This window comes from Salvelinus fontinalis, chromosome 39 (assembly GCF_029448725.1).
Source record: "Salvelinus fontinalis isolate EN_2023a chromosome 39, ASM2944872v1, whole genome shotgun sequence".
NCBI lineage: Eukaryota > Metazoa > Chordata > Actinopteri > Salmoniformes > Salmonidae > Salvelinus > Salvelinus fontinalis.
This window is the reverse complement of record NC_074703.1, coordinates 2,576,744-2,601,197: the sequence shown is the minus strand read 5'-3', so window position 1 is coordinate 2,601,197 and position 24,454 is coordinate 2,576,744. Positions and strand designations below refer to the sequence as shown.

General features: G+C 42.6%; 1 protein-coding gene across 3 annotated transcripts; it reads left to right on the top strand.

Annotated features, from left to right (window-relative positions):
• The first annotated feature begins 596 nt into the window (after positions 1–596).
• On the top strand, positions 597–24,454 carry LOC129838862 (beta-2-microglobulin-like). 3 transcript variants are annotated; one of them, XM_055906096.1, is made up of 4 exons: positions 597–774; positions 20,438–20,710; positions 22,266–22,302; positions 23,826–24,454. In XM_055906096.1, the coding sequence occupies exons 1-3, from the start codon at positions 711–713 to the stop codon at positions 22,277–22,279; spliced, it is 351 nt and encodes a 116-aa protein (XP_055762071.1). In that variant the 5' UTR covers positions 597–710; the 3' UTR covers positions 22,280–22,302; positions 23,826–24,454. The 3 variants fall into 3 exon arrangements, with proteins under 3 accessions (XP_055762071.1, XP_055762070.1, XP_055762069.1); XM_055906095.1 differs by lacking the exons at positions 20,438–20,710; positions 22,266–22,302; positions 23,826–24,454 and adding exons at positions 11,970–12,242; positions 12,757–12,794; positions 14,326–15,407 and having other exon boundaries at positions 601–774; XM_055906094.1 differs by lacking the exon at positions 597–774 and adding an exon at positions 19,972–20,127.

Genomic DNA, 24,454 nt, shown 5'->3' with positions numbered 1-24,454 from the left:
TCTCTTAACTGTAAGAACTTGTTGTGATCGACTCGGTAATGTTCAAAGTCCATTTTGATATGTTACATTAATCATTCAATCGGTAATGTACTTAAGCTACTCACGTTGCCAAGGCAGGAAGGCAATGCATGCAGAGCAGTCGTCTACAGCATTATAATGGGTGATGATACAATGTTGACATTTCAGATCCTACACTATACTTTATTACAATACTTTCTATCAATGCATGTCCAGCATTGTAACTGGTTAATTGAAGATTGCGTCAACTTTGTAACAGACTGTCATGGCTAGAAGGGATACAGCTTTTGTCAAATTCAAGTCATTTTTATTATTTTTTTGCATTTCAGAAAATCCTTTTACAAACCTTATCCAAATTCTCCTAACCTGCTACGAAAAGTCAATTTAAGTGTGGTTAACTAAGGTTGGGTTTAAAGTCAGATAAATTGTGGAAATGGGTGGGGTTTAGCCATAATAATGACTTTGTGGCTGTGTTAACTAGTGACGACCCTGGATCAGCCTAGAGAAACATCGAGAAGTGAAGCCTGCATAGCAACTGTGAAGTACGATTTTCAATTGGCACATCAATCGAAGTGGGTGCGGCTTTACTACATTTCAGGAAGAATATATATTTTACGTTCATCAGACACCGGCTGCAAAGTCTTTGTTCTGTTTGGCAAAGTTTTATAATTTTTCGGCCTTGGAAAGAAATCATGAAAACTGTTTTGTCCGTGATCGCTTTCTGCGTCTTCCTGGGGTTCATAAACGCAAAAGAATGTAAGTAGTTAAAGTTATCACTTTGTCATTATAATTATTGATGGGATTGTCTTTTTTACCCATGACGTTCGTGAAAACCATTAGATATTTCCTTAACATTGTTTTAAGTAAACAATAAGCCTAGTATAAGGCTACTATTATTACTTGATAAAATATTGAATTTTATGTTTACTTTTAGAGGTCGACCGATTATTATTTTTCAACGCCGATACCGATTATTGGAGGACCAAAAAAGCCGATACCGATTAATCGGTCTATTTTTTTTAAATTATGACAATTACAACAATACTGAATTAACACTTATTTTAACTTAATATAGTACATCAATAAAATCAATTTGGCGTCAAATAAATAATGAGACATGTTCAATTTGGTTTAAATAATGCAAAAACAAAGTGTTGGAGAAGAAAGTAAAAGTGCAATATGTGCCATGTAAGAAAGCTAACGTTTAAGTTCCTTGCTCAGAACATGAGAACATATGAAAGCTGGTGGTTCCTTTTAACACGAGTTCAATATTCCCAGGTAAGACGTTTTAGGTTGTAGTTATTATAGGACTATTTCTCTCTATACGATTTGTATTTCATATACCTTTGACTGTTGGATGTTCTTATAGGCACTTTAGTATTGCCAGTGTAACAGTATAGCTTCCATCCCTCTCCTCGCTCCTACCTGGGCTCGAACCAGGAACACATCGACAACAGCCCCCCTCAAAGCAGCATTACCCATGCAGAGCAAGGGGAACAACTACAAGTCTCAGAGCGAGTGACGTTTGAAACGCTATTAGCGTGCACCCCGCTAACTAGCTAGCCATCACATTGGTTACACCAGCCTAATCTCGCGAGTTGATAGGCTTGAATTCATAAACTGCTGCTGGCAAACGCACAAAAGTGCTGTTTGAATGAATGCTTACGAGCCTGCTGGTGCCCACCACCGCTCAGTCAGACTGCTCTATCAAATCATAGACTTAATTATAACATAACACACAGAAATACGAGCCTTAGGTCATTAATATGGTCGAATCCGGAAACTATCATCTCGAAAACAAAACATTTATTCTTTCAGTGAAATACGGAACCGTTCCGTATTTTATCTAACGGGTGGCATCCATAAGTCTAAATATTCCTGTTACATTGCACAACCTTTAATGTCATGTCATAATTATGTAAAATTCTGGCAAATTAGTTGGCAATGAGCCAGGCGGCCCAAACTGTTGCATATACCCTGACTCTGCGTGCAATGAACGCAAGAGAAGTGACACAATTTCACCTGGTTTATATTGCCTGCTAACCTGGATTTCTTTCAGCTAAATATGCAGGTTTAAAAATATATACTTCTGTTTATTGATTTTAAGAAAGGCATTAATGTTTATGGTTAGGGACACGTTGGAGCAACGACAGTCCTTTTTCGCGAATGCGCACTGCATATGCAACGCAGGACAAGCTAGATAAACTAGTAATATCATCAACCATGTGTAGTTATAACTAGTGATTATGATTGATTGATTGATTGTTTTTTATAAGATAAGTTTAATGCTAGCTAGCAGGTGGTTAGAGCGTTGGACTAGTTAACCGTAAGGTTGCAAGATTGAATCCCTGAGCTGACAAGGTAAAAATCTGTCGTTCTGCCCCTGAACAAGGCAGTTAACCCACCGTTCCTAGGCCGTCATTGAAAATAAGAATTTGTTCTTAACTGACTTGCCTAGTTAAATAAAGGTGTAAAAAAAAAACGGCTAAATCGGTTTCTGATTGTTATGAAAAGTTGAAATCGGCCCTAATTAATCGTCCATTCCGATTAATCGGTCGACCTCTATTTACTATTAGTGCCCATATATACGCATTGAATAACATATTCTTAAATGGCCCAAAAAAAGTATAAAAATAAATCGTAAGGTTTTGAAGTGTTTGTTTTATATATATATCATTTAACCCCTTATTTTTGTAGGCACAAAACTACTTCCATTCGTTTGTATGGGTTGAAGAGTCATGACCCCTATGGGGGGGTAATAGGTGCAAAACGTGTTAGTGAGAGTCTCCCCTTTCCATAGAGGGGTCATAATAGTTTACCGAAGTAAAGACCGTTTCAAGTTGGATATTCAACGGATATTCACGCTTTCAAACCTCAATAGCTTTCAAACCACTCGAGCCATAGACTCCAAATAAGTGTCATGATGTTGGAAAAATTGCACACAACATTGCACAGGTTTTATTTTCACAATTTTGACATTAATTCGCTTTCCAAAGTTAATAAACATGTGGAAATGTGAGCAAAATGTTGTATTCCTAGTTGAATTAGTTAGGGAGCGTAAACAAAGTACAAACTTTTTTTACATTAGAATTTCAATAGCTCCTTGGTCATGTGACCTAATGACTTCAAACAAGATTCAGAATGTCCACTGACTACTTTTCTATATTGCACACCCTTTAGGTTTTCCATTTTCATCACACATGATTTTACATTAATTTTTCAAACTTTCAAATGTCAATAGCTCCTTGGTCATATGACCTACTGACTTCAAACCAGGTTCAGAATGTCCACTCGGTGGGCCTACACATTGCATGCCCTTTAGTTTGTCCATTTTCATCTCACAAGATTTTACATTAATTTTTCCAAAATGTAAATCTCAATAACTCCTTGGTCATGTGACCTACTGACTTCAAACAAGGTTCAGAATGTCCACTGACTAGCCTTCTATATTGCACACTCTTGTTTGTGTACTGGAAAATCACACAGTGTAACGTACATTTTTCATTGTTTTAAATTGCAATAACTCCTTGGTCCCTAAGAAGCGTGCAGTGGATATACACCCATATTGCATAACCTCTAGTCATGTCTCTTCTATATATTTGTACAGTAATATTAGTTTGACAATTAGAGGGTTCAGTCCAGTGTTGTGTTTACCCTTTTCTTTAATATTTATCTATAATAATTGGTAGTTCTAAGTACTTATATTCCCTGTTTTTTTAAATATTTTTCCACAGTATTTAACAGCGGTACACAATAGGAGAGGGACAGATAATATCTCCTTTCGTCATTAATATCAACCATAAAGGAAAAGGGCAAAGTACGAGAGTCATGTTATTAATTGTCCAAAGCAGGGATGGAGAGTGAGCTAGTGAGGTAGGCTGCAGTGGGTTTGCTGGTCACTACATATACTGAACATATAGCCACAGTAATGGTGGCCAGTAAATCAAAGAATAAAAATGTCATGTTGACAAATTAAACAGAAATTGTAGACCTTTAATCTTTTCCATCATGTCAACAGACATTTTACTTCAAATAAGTACGAAACATTTCAGTGTTAACTTTCTCTTTATCCCTGGTTGATGTACATGTCACGCCCTGACCTTAGATATCTGTTTTTCTATATATTTTGGTTAGGTCAGGGTGTGACTAGGGTGGGCACTCTAGGTTTTTGTATGTCTAGGGTTTTTTGTATGTCTATGTTGGCCTGATATGGTTCCCAATCAGAGACAGCTGTTTATCGTTGTCTCTGATTGGGGATCATATTTAGGTAGCCATTTCCTAATTTGTTGTTGTGGGATCTTGTCTATCTATAGTTGCCTTAGTGCACATCAGTAGTGTCATGTTTTGGTTGGTTGTTTTTGTTCAGTGAGTTTTGATTAAAATGATGTGGAACTCTACTCACGCTGCGCCTTGGTCTCATCATTACGACGAACGTGATAGTACATGTCAGAGCCTCTTCAGTGTGGATGGGGTATAGCATACATTTTCAACAACAAAGACTGCACTTTCTTTTTCGTGTTCTTTACTCTGTTGAACTCGTTTCTCTTCATTCCGAGGCACAGCACATGGAACCACCGTTGGCATGCAAAACATTCCATCTAAAACAAAACAAAGTGTAACACGTTATAAATAATATCAATGACGAATTATGAATTAGCCATCCATTGTGTTATATCATAACTTGTCTTATATGCCGTCACTGTTGTCAAAAGATTATAAACATGTTAAATAAAGTTACTAACACAGTCAGTCTTTGGGCCACATCCAGGTTCTTTATCAGTGGCACACAGGAAGCAGTTGTTGGCTTTGTTGAACTCTGAAATCATAGGCATGAACTGAACATATGCCTGTCCCACACAACTACATACAAATAACAAATGTACTTTGAATTAAATGTCATTACATACCAGACATTTTGAGTATATCCTCAGCCATTTCTTTTCGCAGTTGCTCCATGTGTTTTTGTGAAGGTTTTATATCAATTTGGGATGTTGGGGGAAGTTCTGTGCCACTTCTGTGCCACTTCCTACACCAAAAAATTTAATAGAGTTTTTCACCTAATTGTCACATAACAGCTAACCATTCATTATTGAAAATATTACTATCAAACCTGCATTACAAAGACCCCGCAGCTGAAGGTGTCCTGCTGCATGGTGGGAGTTATTTCCCCTCCTTTCCACTTGATGTCCGCCCAGTCGTCTTTTCCATGGCAGGATCTTCTCATTTTGAAGTATTCTCTTTTTTATGTAAACATAATGGAATTCTGATTAGTTATAGGCAAATGAATGCGCAGGCCAAAATTGTATGCTGATTTCCTTATCACTATAATCTAGTAGTAATTTATTAGTAGAGGTAATTTATTTTATGCCCCATTCTACACACAACCTAAATTATAGGCACTGAACCATTTACAGAACAATAATAAAAGTAGCATATAGGATCCAACCCGATCACAGAGTGAATAAATGTAGAGTGTTTGTAGACTTTAAGAAAAAAATATTAAGTGACAAAAATATGTTGTTGCATTGATGCATTGTGTCTTCTAACTGTCCAAGAATAGGATCCAAAGTGTTAGGAAATATTTGTTCCCATAAATACAAAAGAGGATGTCTCTCCTCATTACCTCTGGCACTTTAGTCCGACTGCCAGACTGTGCACCACAGAGCCAATCAGGAGAGAATAGATACAGGTCAAAGGTGCCAACTGGAAGTCAAGGGGTGTGTCTGTGCCTTTTGGATGACTCTCTCTTTACAGAGAACCCCTGTGGTTCAAGTCAAGAGCTTCCCTTCCCCTTTCAGTCTGCTCTGCACATGTCTGGAAGTGACAGAGCCAGCAGCCAAGAGAGTTTTTCACAGTATGTCATAAAAAAATTATTACACTTATGAATGTATGTAAAATACTATTATGTATTAGATCCAGTACAATGGAATAACTAAGACCTGAATTAGAATGCAGTGTGTTCCGATTCCTCCTTCTCTTCCTGTCCAGCAGGGGTCAACGTCTTCACTATTTACTTTACAGTGACAGAATAAGGGCCATAAATATTCAGGTGTATCATCATCAGAAACATCCAACTCCAATTCCGGTTAACTACATAATGATAGTACATGTCCTTAGACATTCAACTCCAATTCCAGTTAACTACATAATGATAGTACATGTCCTTAGACATTCAACTCCAATTCCAGTTAACTACATAATGATAGTACATGTCCTTAGACATTCAACTCCAATTCCGGTTAACTACATAATGATATTACATGTCCTTAGACATTCAACTCCAATTCCGGTTAACTACATAATGATATTACATGTCCTTAGACATTCAACTCCAATTCCAGTTAACTACATAATGATATTACATGTCCTTAGACATTCAACTCCAATTCCGGTTAACTACATAATGATATTACATGTCCTTAGACATTCAACTCCAATTCCAGTTAACTACATAATGATAGTACATGTCCTTAGACATTCAACTCCATTTCCGGTTAACTACATAATGATATTACATGTACTTAGACATGGTTAGGTGCACATCTAATGGACTTCTATGTTCATCCTTCATACTGTATGATTTCTTTTACACAATATGTTTAGAATTGTGTTTTTTTTTTTTTTATGCTTATTGTCATGTTATGACTAGTATTTATTACCTCACCCACAAGCCATTTGTGGGGCTGCAGAGTTTTAAACTCTGAATGATAAAGGAAAGAGGACTTTTTGTCTGTAGATCTCGCAACAGCAACCGCCGTCTCGCATGTGTTTCTTCGCCACAGAGCTGTGACCTGCGATATGCAAATTAAACACTTTTAGAAGAGGTATTGTCCTCTTAAACATGAACTGAAAACAAACGATCACAGTCCTTCAACATTTGGAGAAAGAAAAACTTTGCGCTTGTGTGTCATCTTTCCTGTCCTCTAGAGTCTCTCTGCCTCACCTTCTGTCTCTGGAGTAGTGATCTAGTTGGTGTTGACTGAATTTCTGTCCGTCATCAATATTTCCCTTTCCGTTGTCGTCTTTATTTGCCGGTTTCATGACACGCTCTGTTTCTAATGTGTCTTTAACTCTATTATTTTGTTGTTGTTGTTCTATGTTTTCTGTAATGACATTAAAAGTGAATTAATCACTATGTCGATACCTTTTACGTCACTCAGAAATACAAACAAAAAAAATCGATCAAAATGTAAGTTGATCACTGCACAGGAAACAAACTGTAGTTTCAACGTGTAGTTGTGGTTGGAATGTTATACGTTTTGGTGTTACAACAAAAGACGTAGGAATTTATTTCCCCAGTTAGAACTAGTAGGCCATGCATCAAATAACTATTTTCATCAGACTAAGGAACTCTCAAATGCGCTATATAGCATTTTGTAAGTGGTCTGCAGGTGGCTTGTTGTGAATGCACTCAAATATCAAGTCACTATCAGGTTATGTAACCGGCGTGCTAATACTCACAGTAGAAGGATTTGTCTTAATGTAAAGTAATATGAAAGAGAGGCTATGAAAATGATTATTTCACGTTATCAATCTCACTCTGTTATAATATCCACCCGGCACAGCCAGAAGAGGACTGGCCACCCCTCATAGCCTGGTTCCTCTCTAGGTTTCTTCCTTGGTTCTGGCCTTTCTAGGGAGTTTTTCCTAGTCACCGTGCTTCTACACCTGCATTGCTTGCTGTTTGGGGTTTTAGGCTGGGGGTTTCTGTACAGCACTTCGAGATATCAGCTGATGTAAGAAGGGTTATATAAATACATTTGATTTGACTGACAAATCCCTGCCTATAACTGGGATTAAAAAGAACATATGAAACATTTTATCATGAGGTCTACCTGTGCACCTTATTTTATATCACCTTTATTTAACCAGGTAGGCCAGTTGAGAACAAGTTCTCATTTACAACTGCGACCTGGCCAAGATAAAGCAAAGTAGTGCGACACAAACAACAACACAGAGTTACACATGGAATAAACAAACATACAGTCAATAATACAATACAAAAAAGTATATACAATGTGTGCAAATGAGGTAGGATGAGGAAGGTAAGGCAACAAATAGGCCATGGTGGCGAAATAATTACAATATAGCAATTAAACACTGGAATGATAGATGTGCAGGAGATGAGTGTGCGAGTAGAGATACTGGGGTGCAAAGGAGCAAGATAAATAAATAACAGTATGGGGAGGAGGTAGTTGGATGGGCTATGTACAGGTGCAGTGATCTATGAGCTGCTCTGACAGATGCTTAAAGCTAGTGAGGGAGATATGAGTCTCCAGCTTCAGTGATTTTTGCAGTTCGTTCCAGTCATTGGCAGCAGAGAACTGGAAGGAAAGGCGGCCGAAGGAGGAATTGGCTTTGGGGGTGACCAGTGAAATACACCTGCTGGAGCGCGTGCTACGGGTGGGTGCTGCTATGGTGACCAGTGAGCTGAGATAAGGCGGAGCTTTACCTAGCAAAGACTTACATGACCTGGAGCCAGTGGGTCTGGCGACGAATATGTAGCGAGGGCCAGCCAACGAGAGCATACAGGTCGCAGTGGTGGGTAGTATATGGGGCTTTGGTGACAAAACGGATGGCACTGTGATAGACTGCATTCAGTTTGCTGAGTAGAGTGTTGGAAGCTATTTTGTAAATGACATCGCTGAAGTGAAGGATCGGTAGGATAGTCAGTTTTACGAGGGTATGTTTGGCAGCATGAGTGAAGGAGGCTTTGTTGCGAAATAGGAAGCCGGTTCTAGATTTAATTTTGGATTGGAGATGTTTAATGTGAGTCTGGAAGGAGAGTTTACAGTCTAACCAGACACCTAGGTATTTGTAGTTGTCCACATATTCTAAGTCAGAACCGTCCAGAGTAGTGATGCTGGACGGGCGGGTGTGGGTAGCGATCTGTTGAAGAGCATGCATTTAGTTTTACTTGCATTTAAGAGTAGTTTGGGGCCACAGAAGGAGAGTTGTATGGCATTGAAGCTCATCGGTAGGTTAGTTAACACAGTGTCCAAAAAGGGGCCAGAAGTATACAGAATGGTGTCGTCAGCGTAGAGGTGGATCAGAGAATCACCCGCAGCAAGAGCGACATCGTTGATATATACAGAGAAAAGAGTAAGCCTGAGAATTGAACCCTGTGGTACCCCCATAGAGACTGCCAGAGGTCCGGACAACAGGCCCTCCGATTTGACACACTGAACTCTGTCTGAGAAGTAGTTGGTGAACCAGGCGAGGCAGTCATTTGAGAAACCAAGGCTGTTGAGTCTGCCGGTAAGAATGTGGTGATTGGGCCTCCCGGGTGGCGCAGTGGTCTAGGGCACTGCATCGCAGTGCTAACTGCGCCACCAGAGTCTCTGGGTTCGCACCCAGGCTCTGTCGCAGCCGGCCGCGACCGGGAGGTCCGTGGGGCGACGCACAATTGGCATAGCGTCGTCCGGGGTAGGGAGGGTTTGGCCGGTAGGGATATCCTTGTCTCATCACGCTCCAGCGACTCCTGTGGCGGGCCGGGCGCAGTGCGCGCCAACCAAGGGGGCCAGGTACACGGTGTTTCCTCCGACACATTGGTGCGGCTGGCTTCCGGGTTGGAGGCGCGCTGTGTTAAGAAGCAGTACGGCTGGTTGGGTTGTGCTTCGGAGGACGCATGGCTTTCGACCTTCGTCTCTCCCGAGCCCGTACGGGAGTTGTAGCGATGAGACAAGGTAGTAATTACTAGCGATTGGATACCACGAAAATTGGGGAGAAAATGGGATAAAAAAAAATAAAAAAAAGAATGTGGTGATTGACAGAGTCGAAAGCCTTGGCCAGGTCGATGAATACGGCTGCACAGTATTGTCTCTTATCGATGGCGGTTATGATATCGTTTAGGACCTTGAGCGTGGCTGAGGTGCACCCATGACCAGCTCGGAAACCAGATTGCATAGCGGAGAAGGTACGGTGGGATTCAAAATGGTCGGTGATCTGTTTGTTAACTTGGCTTTCAAAGATCTTAGAAAGGCAGGGTAGGATAGATATAGGTCTGTAGCAGTTTGGGTCTAGAGTGTCTCCCCCTTTGAAGAGGGGGATGACCGCGGCAGCTTTCCAATCTTTGGGAATCTCAGACGATACGAAAGAGAGGTTGAACAGACTAGTAATAGGTGTTGCAAGAATTTTGGCGAATAATTTTAGAAAGAGAGGGTCAAGATTGTCTAGCCCGGCTGATTTTGTAGGGGTCCAGATTTTGCAGCTCTTTCAGAAAATCAGCTGTCTGGATTTGGGTGAAGGAGAAATGCTGGAGGCTTGGGCAAGTTGCTGTGGGGGGTGCAGGGCTGTTGACCGGTGTAGGGGTAGCCAGGTGGAAAGCAAGGCCAGCCGTAGAAAAATGCTTATTGAAAAACTCTATTGCGGATTCATCGGTAGTGACAGTGTTTCCTAGCCTCAGTGCAGTGGGCAGCTGGGAGGAGGTGCTCTTATTCTCCATGGACTTTAGTGTCCCAAAACGTTTTTTGAGTTTGTGCTACAGGATGCAAATTTCTGATTGAAAAAGCTAGCCTTTGCTTTCCTAACTGCCTGTGTATATTGATTCCTAACTTTCCTGAAAAGCTGCATATCACGGAGGCTATTTGATGCTAATGCAGTACGCCACAGGATGTTTTTGTGCTGGTCAAGGTCTGGTCTGGAGTGAACCAAGGGCTATATCTGTTTCTGGTTCTACATTTTTTGAAAGGGGCATGCTTATTTAAGATGGTGAGGAAAGCACTTTTAAAGAATAACCAGGCATCCTCGACTGACGGGATGAGGTTGACATCCTTCCACTTCGCTGAAGTGTTTTAGGGAGCGTTTGACAGTGCTGAGGGGTGGTCATTTGATCGCAGACCTATTACGGATGCAGGCAATGAGGCAGTGATCGCTGAGATCCTGGTTGAAGACAGCAGATGTGTATTTGGAGGGCAGGTTGGTTAGGATGACATCTATGAGGGTGCCCGTGTTTACTGCTTTGGTGTGGTACCTGGTAGGTTCATTGATCATTTGTGTGAGATTGAGGGCATCAAGCTTAGATTGTAGGACGGCCGGGGTGTTAAGCATGTCCCAGTTTAGGTCACCTAACAGCACGAGCTCTGAAGATAGATGGGGGGCAATCAATTCACATATGGTGTCCAGGGAACAGCTGGGGGCAGAAGGTGGTCTATAGCAAGCGGCAACGGTGAGAGACTTGTTTCTGGAAAGGTGGATCTTTAAAAGTAGAAGCTTTCCTTTAAGCACCTCTGTTTTCGAACACCTGTCCTTGGTCCAAACCACACCTCTCCTCTCTCGAACACCTCTCCTGTCCTTGGTCCAAACCACACCTCTCCTCTCTCAAACACCTCTCCTGTCCTTGGTCCAAACCACACCTCTCCTCTCTCAAACACCTCTCCTGTCCTTGGTCCAAACCACACCTCTCCTCTCTCGAACAACTCTCCTGTCCTTGGTCCAAACCACACCTCTCCTCTCTCGAACACCTCTCCTGTCCTTGGTCCAAACCACACCTCTCCTCTCTCGAACACCTCTCCTGTCCTTGGTCCAAACCACACCTCTCCTCTCTCGAACACCTCTCCTGTCCTTGGTCCAAACCACACCTCTCCTCTCTCGAACACCTCTCCTGTCCTTGGTCCAAACCACATACAGCCATTTGCGGATCTTTTCAGTGTCCATGTGAAAGATAGTTATTGCGAGGCTGGAACATTTGTTAACTTCAACAACAACAAAAAATTCAACACCCATGTAAAATGAAGGCTTGCAAAAGCTTACAGATTTAAGTCTAATAGCATGAGATGAGCGTAGACAAACATCATAGTGTGCGATATGAAGGTATAGTCAGTGGACATTCTGAAGTTTGAAGTCAGTAGGTCACATGACCAAGGAGCTATTGAAATATTTTATTTTGAAAAATTCATGTAAAATCATGTGACCTGACTGCCTGACTGTAGCATTCCATCCTCCCCCTGTAGCTCCCCCCAAGGTGCAGGTGTACAGCCGTAACCCAGGGGAACATGGGAAGGACAACACCCTGATCTGTCACGTGAGTGGCTTCCACCCCCCTGACATCAGCATCCAGCTCCTGAAGAACGGCGTGGAGATCCCCGACGCCAAGCAGACAGACCTGGCCTTCGAACAGGGATGGCAGTTCCACCTCACCAAGAGTGTTGGCTTCACACCAGCCAGCGGAGAGGAGTTCACCTGCAGAGTCCGCCACCTGAAGAATCTGAAGACCTACACCTGGGGTGAGTTACTAGTTAGAGGAGTACACCTGGGGTGAGTTACTAGTGTAGTTAGTAGTTAGGAGTACACCTGGGGTGAGTTACTAGTGTAGTTAGGAGTACACCTGGGGTGAGTTACTAGTGTAGTTAGGAGTACACCTGGGGTGAGTTACTAGTGTAGTTAGAGGAGTACACCTGGGGTGAGTTACTAGTATAGTTAGTAGTTAAGAGTGCACCTGTAGAGCCCCGCCACCTGAAGAACCTCAAGATCAAACCCGGGGTGAGTTAGTTCCCCCTCCTAAATTAACTCTGGCTTCTGTGTTTATGTGTGACCATCATCCCCTGCAGACAGCCAACTACTATATGGAGCTGTTTAGGTGATGAGCAGCTTGACACTGTCCTTTTTTATGTCTATTTGATTGTCGGGTTAAAATACTAAATCCCGTTTTACTGGCATAAACCATGGTAGGATTGTAGTTAGTGGGGAGTCTGAATGTAAAAGCAATAACAATACTTTCTATGTTCTTGTTTTCTCCAGAGGCAAATATGTAAGGATCTGGAGCAGGACTTTTAATGGTAGGTATTCAGATGAATTTATTCATTTATATTTATTTATAATAATAATAATAATAATAATAATAATATGCCATTTTGCAGATGTTTTAATCCAAAGTGATTTACTGTCATGCGTGTATATTTAAAAGTTTGGGGTCACTTAGAAATGTCCTTATTTTTGAAAGAAAAGCCATTTTTTTAGTCCCTTAAAATAACATCAAATCGATCAGAAATACAGTGTAGACATTGTTTACGTTGTAGCTGGAAACGGCTGATTTTAAAAATGAATATCTACATAGGCGTTCAGAGGTCCATTATCAGCATCCATCACTCCTGTGTTCCAATGGCACGTTGTGTTAGCTAATCCAAGTTTATCATTTTAAAAGGCTAACTGATCATTAGAAAACCCTTTTGCCTTTATGTTAGCACTGCTGAAAACTGTTGTTCTGATTAAAGAAGCAATAAAACAGGCCTTTAGACTAGTTGAGTATCTGGAGCATCAGCATTTGTGGGTTCGATTACAGGCTCAAAATGGCCAGAAACAAATAACTTTCTTCTGAAACTCGTCAGTCTATTCTTGTTCTGAGAAATGAAGGCTATTCCATGCGAGAAATTGCCAAGAAACTGAAGATCTCGTACAACACTGTGTACTACTCCCTTCACAGAACAGCGCAAACTGGCTCTAACCAGAATAGAAAGAGGAGTGGGAGGCCCCGGTGCACAACTGAGCAAGAGGACAAGTACATTAGAGTGTCTAGTTTGAGGTTCTTCAGGAAGCATGGGGTGAAATCTCTTCAGATTACCTCAACAAATTGACAACTATAATGCCAAAGGTCTGCAAGGGTGTGTAATTGCTGCAAAAAGCAAAGTTTGAAGGACACAATTATTATTTCAATTAAAAATCATTATTTATAACTGTAACGGTGTTCCTCCTCCTCTTCATACGAAGAGGAGGAGTAGTGATTCGACCAAAGTGCAGCGGGGTGTGAATTCATAATGATTTATTAAACAAAACGACGAAACACGAAATAACACTATAGAAATACAAAATAACAAAACGAACTAAACAGACCTAAACTTACATGAAACGAAGAACACACGAACAGGAACAGACAAACCGAAACAGTCCCGTGTGGTAACATCTACTGACACGGAAGACAATCACCCACAAACAAACAGTGAGAACAACCTACCTTAATATGACTCTCAATCAGAGGAAACGTCAAACACCTGCCTCTAATTGAGAGCCATACCAGGCAACCCAAAACCAACATAGAAACAGAAAACATAGACTACCCACCCAAACTCACGCCCTGACCGTCAAACACATACAAAAACAACAGAAAACAGGTCAGGAACGTGACAATAACCTTGTCAATGTCTTGACTATATTTCCTGTTCATTTTTTAACTAATTTAATGTATGTTTTCATGGAAAACAAGGACATTTCGAAGTGACTCCAAACTTTTGAACGGTATTGTATTAATTTATTTGTTGAAACTATCTAATTAGATTAACTAAAACTCATACCTTTACCCATTTTTCTGAACAGGGGGCCATCTGTGTCCAGCCCTACACTAGAGCTGAGATGACTGTAATTTCCCCTCTCAACATGGGCTTTCATTTTCATTTTTGATTACACTTTGTGCCAAGGTGCCAGTTTCAAGGGTTTCGAGTTTTAGAGAATCATTACTCAACACTTAAATGATTAGAGTTGTGTGGGTGACCTCTTCTAGAAAAGCTGCCGGTATTTCTGGCTGAGAATTCACTGTGTGGGTGACCTCTTCTAGAAAAGCTGCCAGTACTGCTGGCTGAGAATTCAATGTGTGGGTGACCTCTTCTAGAAAAGCTGCCAGTACTTCTGGCTGAGAATTCAATGTGTGGGTGACCTCTTCTAGAAAAGCTGCCAGTACTGCTGGCTGAGAATTCAATGTGTAGGTGACCTCTTCTAGAAAAGCTGCCAGTACTGCTGGCTGAGAATTCAATGTGTAGGTGACCTCTTCTAGAAAAGCTGCCAGTACTGCTGGCTGAGAATTCAATGTGTGGGTGACCTCTTCTAGAAAAGCTGCCAGTACTTCTGGCTGAGAATTCAATGTGTGGGTGACCTCTTCTAGAAAAGCTGCCAGTACTGCTGGCTGAGAATTCAATGTGTAGGTGACCTCTTCTAGAAAAGCTGCCGGTACTTCTGGCTGAGAATCACATTATCACATTCTCTCCTTTAAAAACAATAATTAATGATTGATCAAGTATTTTCATAATATTTTTTAGATGTGTGGGGACTCCTTGTAGTCCTTTAATATCCTTGAAGTTGGTACCATTAAATGTGAGCACAATTATAATTTTTTTAAACATAATTTTAAACACCTATGTTAATGGGGTTTTAGTTACAAGCACAAATTGTCAACCGTGTCAAATCTGATATTTGATTAAAAATATATTTTAAAGCCCAAATAATTTGCAGAACGTCCATTGTTGTATTTGCGTGACTTGTACATAGAAATGTCCATTTTTTGCTTTGGATTCATTTTTTTTTTCATCAACACCATGAAATCAAATCTTATGTCTATCCTTCAATGTTTCTGTAAATTACCAGTTATCAACAGTATAATAAAAGTTTTATTTGATTTGTTTTAAGGAATATTGTTGATAATTAGAGCACTGTATTTTTATGATGGTTTTCTTTTAAAAAAAAATCAGCATCTGTTTTTCAATCTTTGAGTGATATAGAACCAGGGTCAGTCCCCAGAGGTCTGGTGTTGCCTGTCCCTGGTCTACAGTGTTGACTGAATTCTTATTTTAGGAACGCCCGTCTATGTATGTCCATACCGTTTGTAAAACACTGATTAAAGAATGATGGCCGTTCTGGATAAGACCAAAATAAAGACGTCGGTGTGTTCTTACTGGGGTGTAGTCTACCATGTCCTGCAATGTTATTTTATGAATGCTCATGTGGTGGGCCCACCGTTTGTAAAACAGGCTGTTGCATTGGATGTATTGGTCCCGGTTCCTGTTGACTAATCAATTTGGATACAACCTGAAACCACGGACCATGACATTTTAAACTACTGGACAGCCGTTGTGAGTAGCCTGGTTGTCCATTTAACTTTGACCAGTCATGTTTTTTAGAATATGTTGTTTGTTAACATGTCAGCGTTTTTATTTATTTGATTGAGTGACATTTTTAGGTCAGGCTATTTGATCAGAGAAACCTGCATGATGTAAAAAGTGTCCATCTCCATAATGAGAGACCCTGGTCTCACCTCATCCTGCCTAATGAGAGGACCAGCCCCGGTCTCACCTCATCCTGCCTAATGAGAGGACCGGTCCTGGGTCTCACCTCATCCTGCCTAATGAGAGGACCAGCCCCGGTCTCACCTCATCCTGCCTAATGAGAGGACCAGCCCCGGTCTCACCTCATCCTGCCTAATGAGAGGACCAGCCCCGGTCTCACCTCATCCTGCCTAATGAGAGGACCCGGTCTCACCTCATCCTGCCTAATGAGAGGACCCGGTCTCACCTCATCCTGCCTAATGAGAGGACCGGCCCTGGTCTCACCTCATCCTGCCTAATGAGAGGACCAGCCCTGGTCTCACCTCATCCTGCCTAATGAGAGGACCAGCCCTGGTCTCACCTCATCCTGCCTAATGAGAGGACCAGCCCCAGTCTCACCTCATCCTGCCTAATGAGAGGACCGGTCCTGGGTCTCACCTCATCCTGCCTAATGAGAGGACCAGCCCCGGTCTCACCTCATCCTGCCTAATGAGAGGACCAGCCCCGGTCTCACCTCATCCTGCCTAATGAGAGGACCAGCCCCGGTCTCACCTCATCCTGCCTAATGAGAGGACCCGGTCTCACCTCATCCTGCCTAATGAGAGGACCAGCCCCGGTCTCACCTCATCCTGCCTAATGAGAGGACCGGCCCTGGTCTCACCTCATCCTGCCTAATGAGAGGACCCGGTCTCACCTCATCCTGCCTAATGAGAGGACCGGCCCTGGTCTCACCTCATCCTGCCTAATGAGAGGCCCCGGTCTCACCTCATCCTGCCTAATGAGAGGACCGGCCCTGGTCTCACCTCATCCTGCCTAATGAGAGGACCGGCCCTGGTCTCACCTCATCCTGCCTAATGAGAGGACCAGCCCTGGTCTCACCTCATCCTGCCTAATGAGAGGACCGGTCCTGGTCTCACCTCATCCTGCCTAATGAGAGGACCAGCCCCGGTCTCACCTCATCCTGCCTAATGAGAGGACTGGCCCTGGTCTCACCTCATCCTGCCTAATGAGAGGACCGGCCCTGGTCTCACCTCATCCTGCCTAATGAGAGGACCGGTCCTGGGTCTCACCTCATCCTGCCTAATGAGAGGACCGGTCCTGGGTCTCACCTCATCCTGCCTAATGAGAGGACCAGCCCCGGTCTCACCTCATCCTGCCTAATGAGAGGACCGGCCCCGGTCTCACCTCATCCTGCCTAATGAGAGGACCGGCCCCGGTCTCACCTCATCCTGCCTAATGAGAGGACCAGCCCCGGTCTCACCTCATCCTGCCTAATGAGAGGACCAGCCCCGGTCTCACCTCATCCTGCCTAATGAGAGGACCAGCCCCGGTCTCACCTCATCCTGCCTAATGAGAGGACCAGCCCCGGTCTCACCTCATCCTGCCTAATGAGAGGACCAGCCCCGGTCTCACCTCATCCTGCCTAATGAGAGGACCAGCCCCGGTCTCACCTCATCCTGCCTAATGAGAGGCCCCGGTCTCACCTCATCCTGCCTAATGAGAGGACCGGCCCTGGTCTCACCTCATCCTGCCTAATGAGAGGCCCCGGTCTCACCTCATCCTGCCTAATGAGAGGACCGGCCCTGGTCTCACCTCATCCTGCCTAATGAGAGGCCCTGGTCTCACCTCATCCTGCCTAATGAGAGGACCGGCCCTGGTCTCACCTCATCCTGCCTAATGAGAGGACCGGCCCCGGTCTCACCTCATCCTGCCTAATGAGAGGACCGGCCCTGGTCTCACCTCATCCTGCCTAATGAGAGGACCGGCCCTGGTCTCACCTCATCCTGCCTAATGAGAGGCCCCGGTCTCACCTCATCCTGCCTAATGAGAGGACCGGCCCTGGTCTCACCTCATCCTGCCTAATGAGAGGACCAGCCCTGGTCTCACCTCATCCTGCCTAATGAGAGGACCTGGTCTCACCTCATCCTGCCTAATGAGAGGACCAGCCCCGGTCTCACCTCATCCTGCCTTGTTGACATGACTTACTTAGTCCTTTTGGTTGTTATGTGGAACATCGGGCTTCCAGGAGACAGAGCCACTGCTGATGCTCTTCCGCCTTTTGGGGAGGAGTTTCCACGACAGGACATTAATTGGCCTTTATTTGACTAAATATGTTTTTAAAGGAATCAAAAATCCTTGTGAACAAAGAATGCTCATTTATATGTTGACATGATTGATATCTCTTGATGAAATTTCTCTAAAGACCTCAGTCATTGTCAACGGTAATTTTTTGAGAAGTTATATTTCTATATTATTATTATCAATGAGTAAATCAGTGAAATACTTGTAATAAGCTACTCAAATTGTCAAGGCAGGAAGGCAATGAATGCAGAGCAGTAATCTACAGCAGTGGTCCCCAACCTTTTCCTTAGCCCAGATCACTTTCTTGAGTCAAAACGCAAGCCGATGATCTACCGCTGAGATTTCTTTTATAAACATGACTTAAAAAACATAAGCCTATGCAACATTAACCGATTAAAACCAGTTCTGTAGCAATGAGGTTTGTGCAGTAGGCTATAGGCCCAGTACATTATCACTGCATATTGGCTAAGCTTGAATTGCCCTGCTAATGTTGTTCTCAGACCATTTAGAAATGATATTTCAACATGTTAGCTACAGTATATGATCACACTGGTAATAGATCATTTTGTTGTATTACTTGTGAGGCACAGCTGAGTGAGGATAATAATTAGCTTTTTTTTTTTTACTGGACTGATGGCCTGGATCTGATGGTCAGTCTGGGGGGAGGGAGAGAGCAGTGGTGAGGCTTCCTGTCACCCGACTCACCGTCCCTCCTCTCTCCCACCCTCCACTGAAAAAAAGCCCTAACAGGGTCCAGCTGTGACATCATCTCTCAGGGTTTCTATGCTGCCACCTACTGTGACATCATCTCTCAGGGTTTCTATGGTGCCACCTACTGTGACATCATCTCTCAGGGTTTCTATGGTGCCACCTACTGTGACATCATCTCTCAGGGTTTCTATGGTGCCACCTACTGTGACATCATCTCTCAGGGTTTCTATGCTGCCACCTACTGTGACATCATCTCTCAGAGCAGTGCATCTCTCAGGGTTTCAATGCTGCCACCTACTGTGACATCATCTCTAATAATTACAATTTAGCATTAACACTGGAGTGATAGACGTGCAGATGATGATGTGCAAGTAGAGATACTGGGGTGCAAAAGAGCAAGAGGATAAATAACAAATAATATTTTTGTGACATTTTAATACCCCAGCACAAGGTGCACCTGTGCAACTATCATGCTGTTGTATCAGCTTCTTAATATGCCACACCTGTCAGGTGGATAGATTATCTTGGCAAAGGAGAAATGCTCACCAATAGGGATGTAAACAAAAGCGTGTACAACAATTGAGAGCAGTAAGCTTTTTGTGCATATGGAACATTTCTGGGATCTTTTATTTCAGCTCATGAAACATGGGACCAACACTACATATTGCTTTTATATTTTTGTTCACCATACTTTATTATGACTATACTGTACATGGCCTACCTTTCACCATACTGTATTATGGCTATACTGTACCTAGCCTTTCACCATACTTTACTATGACTATACTGTACATGACCTTGCTTTTTCAACATACTTTATTATGACTATACTGTACATGGCCTACCTTTCACCATACTGTATTATGGCTATACTGTACCTAGCCTTTCACCATACTTTACTATGACTATACTGTACATGACCTTGCTTTTTCAACATACTTTATCTCAATTTATTATATGTGCAACATTGTAACTAATACAATGAAGACTGCATCAACTTTGTAACTGACTGCATCAGGCTGCCTAAAGAAGCATCAAGAGGAGAAGACTGCATAGCAACTGTGAAGTAGGATTTTCAATTGGTGCATAAATCGAAAGAGGGTGTGGCTTTACTACATTGAGTAAAATATATATTTTACTTTCGGTTTCATTTATTCGTTTGCGACTCTCGATTTGGTCCAGTTTGATATATTTTTCAGCGTTGGAAAGACTTGGAAAAAAGAAATCATGAAAACGGTTTTGTCCGTAGTTGCTTTCTGCGTCGTGTTGGTAACCATAAACGCAAAAGAATGTAAGTAATGTATAAGAATTACTTTGTAATAATGATGAGCCTATATTGATGGGATTGTGTTGTGTACGAACTAAATTTGAAAGGCCTCACCCACAACGTTCCTGAAAACAATTATATATTTCCTTAACTTATGTCTTAGGTCGACAGCAAATGTGTACTTTATATGGGTTACACTTTTAAGCAAATGTATATTGAGCAGCGAGATTATCTTATTCTCACTATAAAAATAAAATAGTAATCAACTTTTGTGATACTGCATATGTGTGTGCGGGCGCCTGCCTGACTGTACCATTCCCTCCTCCCCCTGTAGCTTCCCCCAAAGTGCAGGTGTACAGCCGTAACCCAGGGGAACATGGGAAAGACAACACCCTGATCTGTCACGTGAGTGCCTTCCACCCCCCTGACATCAGCATCCAGCTCCTGAAGAACGGTGTGGAGATCCCCGACGCCAAGCAGACAGACCTGGCCTTCGAACAGGGGTGGCAGTTCCACCTCACCAAGAGTGTTGGATTCACACCAGCCAGCGGAGAGGAGTACACCTGCAGAGTCCGCCACCTGAAGAATCTGAAGAACTACACCTGGGGTGAGTTACTAGTGTAGTTAGTAGTTAGAGGAGTACACCTGGGGTGAGTTACTAGTGTAGTTAGAGGAGTACACCTGGGGTGAGTTACTAGTATAGTTAGTAGTTAGATGAGTACACCTGGGGTGTGTTACTAGTGTAGTTAGTAGTTAGATGAGTACACCTGGGGTGTGTTACTAGTGTAGTTAGTAGTTAGATGAGTACACCTGGGGTGAGTTACTAGTATAGTTAGTAGTTAGATGAGTACACCTGGGGTGAGTTACTAGTGTAGTTAGTAGTTAGATGAGTACACCTGGGGTGTGTTACTAGTGTAGTTAGTAGTTAGATGAGTACACCTGGGGTGAGTTACTAGTATAGTTAGTAGTTAGATGAGTACACCTGGGGTGAGTTACTGGTATAGTTAGAGGAGTACACCTGGGGTGAGTTACTAGTGTAGTTAGAGGAGTACACCTGGGGTGAGTTACTAGTATAGTTAGTAGTTAGAGGAGTACACCTGGGGTGAGTTACTGGTATAGTTAGAGGAGTACACCTGGGGTGAGTTACTAGTGTAGTTAGAGGAGTACACCTGGGGTGAGTTACTAGTATAGTTAGAGGAGTACACCTGGGGTGAGTTACTAGTATAGTTAGTAGTTAGAGGAGTACACCTGGGGTGAGTTACTAGTGTAGTTAGTAGTTAGAGGAGTACACCTGGGGTGAGTTACTAGTGTAGTTAGAGGAGTACACCTGGGGTGAGTTACTAGTATAGTTAGTAGTTAGAGGAGTACACCTGGGGTGAGTTACTAGTATAGTTAGTAGTTAGAGGAGTACACCTGGGGTGAGTTACTAGTATAGTTAGAGGAGTACACATGGGGTGAGTTACTAGTATAGTTAGAGGAGTACACCTGGGGTGAGTTACTAGTATAGTTAGAGGAGTACACCTGTGGTGAGTTACTAGTATAGTTAGTAGTTAGAGGAGTACACCTGGGGTGAGTTACTAGTATAGTTAGAGGAGTACACATGGGGTGAGTTACTAGTATAGTTAGTAGTTAGAGGAGTACACCTGGGGTGAGTTACTAGTGTAGTTAGAGGAGTACACCTGGGGTGAGTTACTAGTATAGTTAGTAGTTAGAGGAGTACACCTGGGGTGAGTTACTAGTGTAGTTAGTAGTTGGAGGAGTACACCTGGGGTGAGTTACTAGTATAGTTAGTAGTTAGAGGAGTACACCTGGGGTGAGTTACTACTATAGTTAGTAGTACACCTGGGGTGAGTTACTAGTGTAGTTAGTACACCTGGGGTGAGGTACTAGTATAGTTAGTAGCAGTTAGTAGTTAGAGGAGTACACCTGGGGTGAGTTACTACTATAGTTAGTAGTACACCTGGGGTGAGTTACTAGTGTAGTTAGGAGTACACCTGGGTTGAGTTACTGGTATAGTTAGTAGTTAAAGTACAGGTGCAGAGTCCCACACACTAAGTTGCTAAGTTCTTGTTCAGAATCTGGTGTGTGTGTGTAAGAGAGTTAATCATAATATAATATAGCCATTGAGTGACAGAAACCAACCTTTCCTGTTTCCTCTACAGAATCAGATATGTAAGGCTTCGGTGCTCATCGCTGCAGGTGTGTATGTCTGATCATTTCATTTGTAGAGAAACAGTCTATTTAGATGGCAGTTCTTTAGCTTTGGTCACTAACAACTGGTGGTTATTGTAATACTGTAGAGAACTGAATAGGGCTGGACTATATGGTAGGGCTGGGAGATATGGTAGGGCTGGGCGATATGGTAGGGCTGGGCGATATGGTAGGGCTGGGCGATATGGTAGGGCTGGGCGATATGGTAGGGCTGGGCGATATGGTAGGGCTGGGCGGTATGGTAGGGCTGGGCGATATTTAACAATATATTAAATGATCTATGTTACATTGTTGACAGCACATTGTTTAAAGTTGTGCACTTTAAATGTAGCCTACAGCTCTGAGGACAAAGTAATTGTCTTATCTTCAAGCTAATGTTTCTCATGGGCTATCGGGTTCCATTTTACATGAACAGGCGTTTTACTATCATAGCATTTAGCCCTCTGGTCAGCCCTGACAATGGTATGCTGTCTTCCCCACTTCAAATAATGGTGAGCCTACAGCACCAACGGAGGGTCTATCAGAATCAATCAGTTCTATGACTTCTTTCACTGTTACTGTTAGCCTAGGCTACTGTTAGCCAAACACTGTTGCTGTTAGCCTAGGCTACTGTTAGCCAAACACTGTTGCTGTTAGCCTAGGCTACTGTTAGCCCAAACACTGTTGCTGTTAGCCTAGGCTACTGTTAGCCCAAACACTGTTGCTGTTAGCCTAGGCTACTGTTAGCCCAAACACTGTTGCTGTTAGCCTAGGCTAATGTTAGCCCAAACACTGTTGCTGTTAGCCTAGGCTACTGTTAGCCAAACACTGTTGCTGTTAGCCTAGGCTAATGTTAGCCCAAACACTGTTGCTGTTAGCCTAGGCTACTGTTAGCCCAAACACTGTTGCTGTTAGCCTAGGCTACTGTTAGCCCAAACACTGTTGCTGTTAGCCTAGGCTACTGTTAGCCCAAACACTGTTGCTGTTAGCCTAGGCTACTGTTAGCCAAACACTGTTGCTGTAAGCCTAGGCTACTGTTAGCCAAACACTGTTACTGTTGGCCAACGGTGTTGTTTGACATGACAAGGAATGAAACGTTATAGAACAGCAGCATAGTTGTCATCAAAGTCTTGAACACAAGACGAGAGTGAAGTGGTGGTCTCCTCCTGGTCGAGCGAAACATCGCTCCCCGAGTGACAGGGGGCGGGGCTGGATCTGTGTGTAAAGCGGCATGGAGAGGAGAGAGATGACTCGAGTAGCAGAGTAAACTATAAAAACAGATGTTATAGCGTGTAAGTAGCGTGTAATTTAACAAATCTAACATTGAAATACCTTTTATAGAAGGTGAAGTAAAAACCCAAACTGGTCCATGCATCAATACCGGTGTATAGTCAAATATGGTATATCGCTCAGCCCTAGTACTGCATACTGTGTAATATATACGCTTTAATGAAGTAAGCATGAACCATTGTGGAAATGAAATGTGGATGAGATGAATGACCTCTTGTTGATGTTGTTGTTGATATCGACAGAATACACCAGCCTCCGAGAATCTCCACTCCGGATGCTGTGGATATTTCTGGGAATCATCTTCACAAAAACTCAAAACTCATCTCCACAACACTGTCCTGTCAAAACTCATCTTCACAACACTGTCCTGTCAAAACTCATCTTCACAACACTGTCCTGTCAAAACTCATCTTCACAACACTGTCCTGTCAAAACTCATCTTCACTACACTATCCTGTCAAAACACTGCAGGTGAAGTCTGTAATGACTCTCTGCACATTGTGATTTATCATTGAACTTAAATTGTATTTTATTTGACCAGTGCTTGATTTGTGTTGTGTTTGATGTGTGTTATTAATGAAGCTCATATCTGTGGGACTGTAAATCTGCACCAGAGGAAAACACTCTAATTGCAGCTAGGCTTATAATGTGTCTACCTATACAGTAGGACCTGGGCTATGTAATGTGTTAACTGTATAGGTTATGTGGGCTTTTCTCTTAGCTATGATCAGGAAATAAGTACAATTGATCAATCCAGATGTGATTGATGAGAAATGTAGAACTTTAATCTGTTTAAGTGCTTTCTCTTTTGGTTTTTAAAATCACATCACCAAAATAAATAAAGTCTGACTTGATTGTCATTGAACTACCA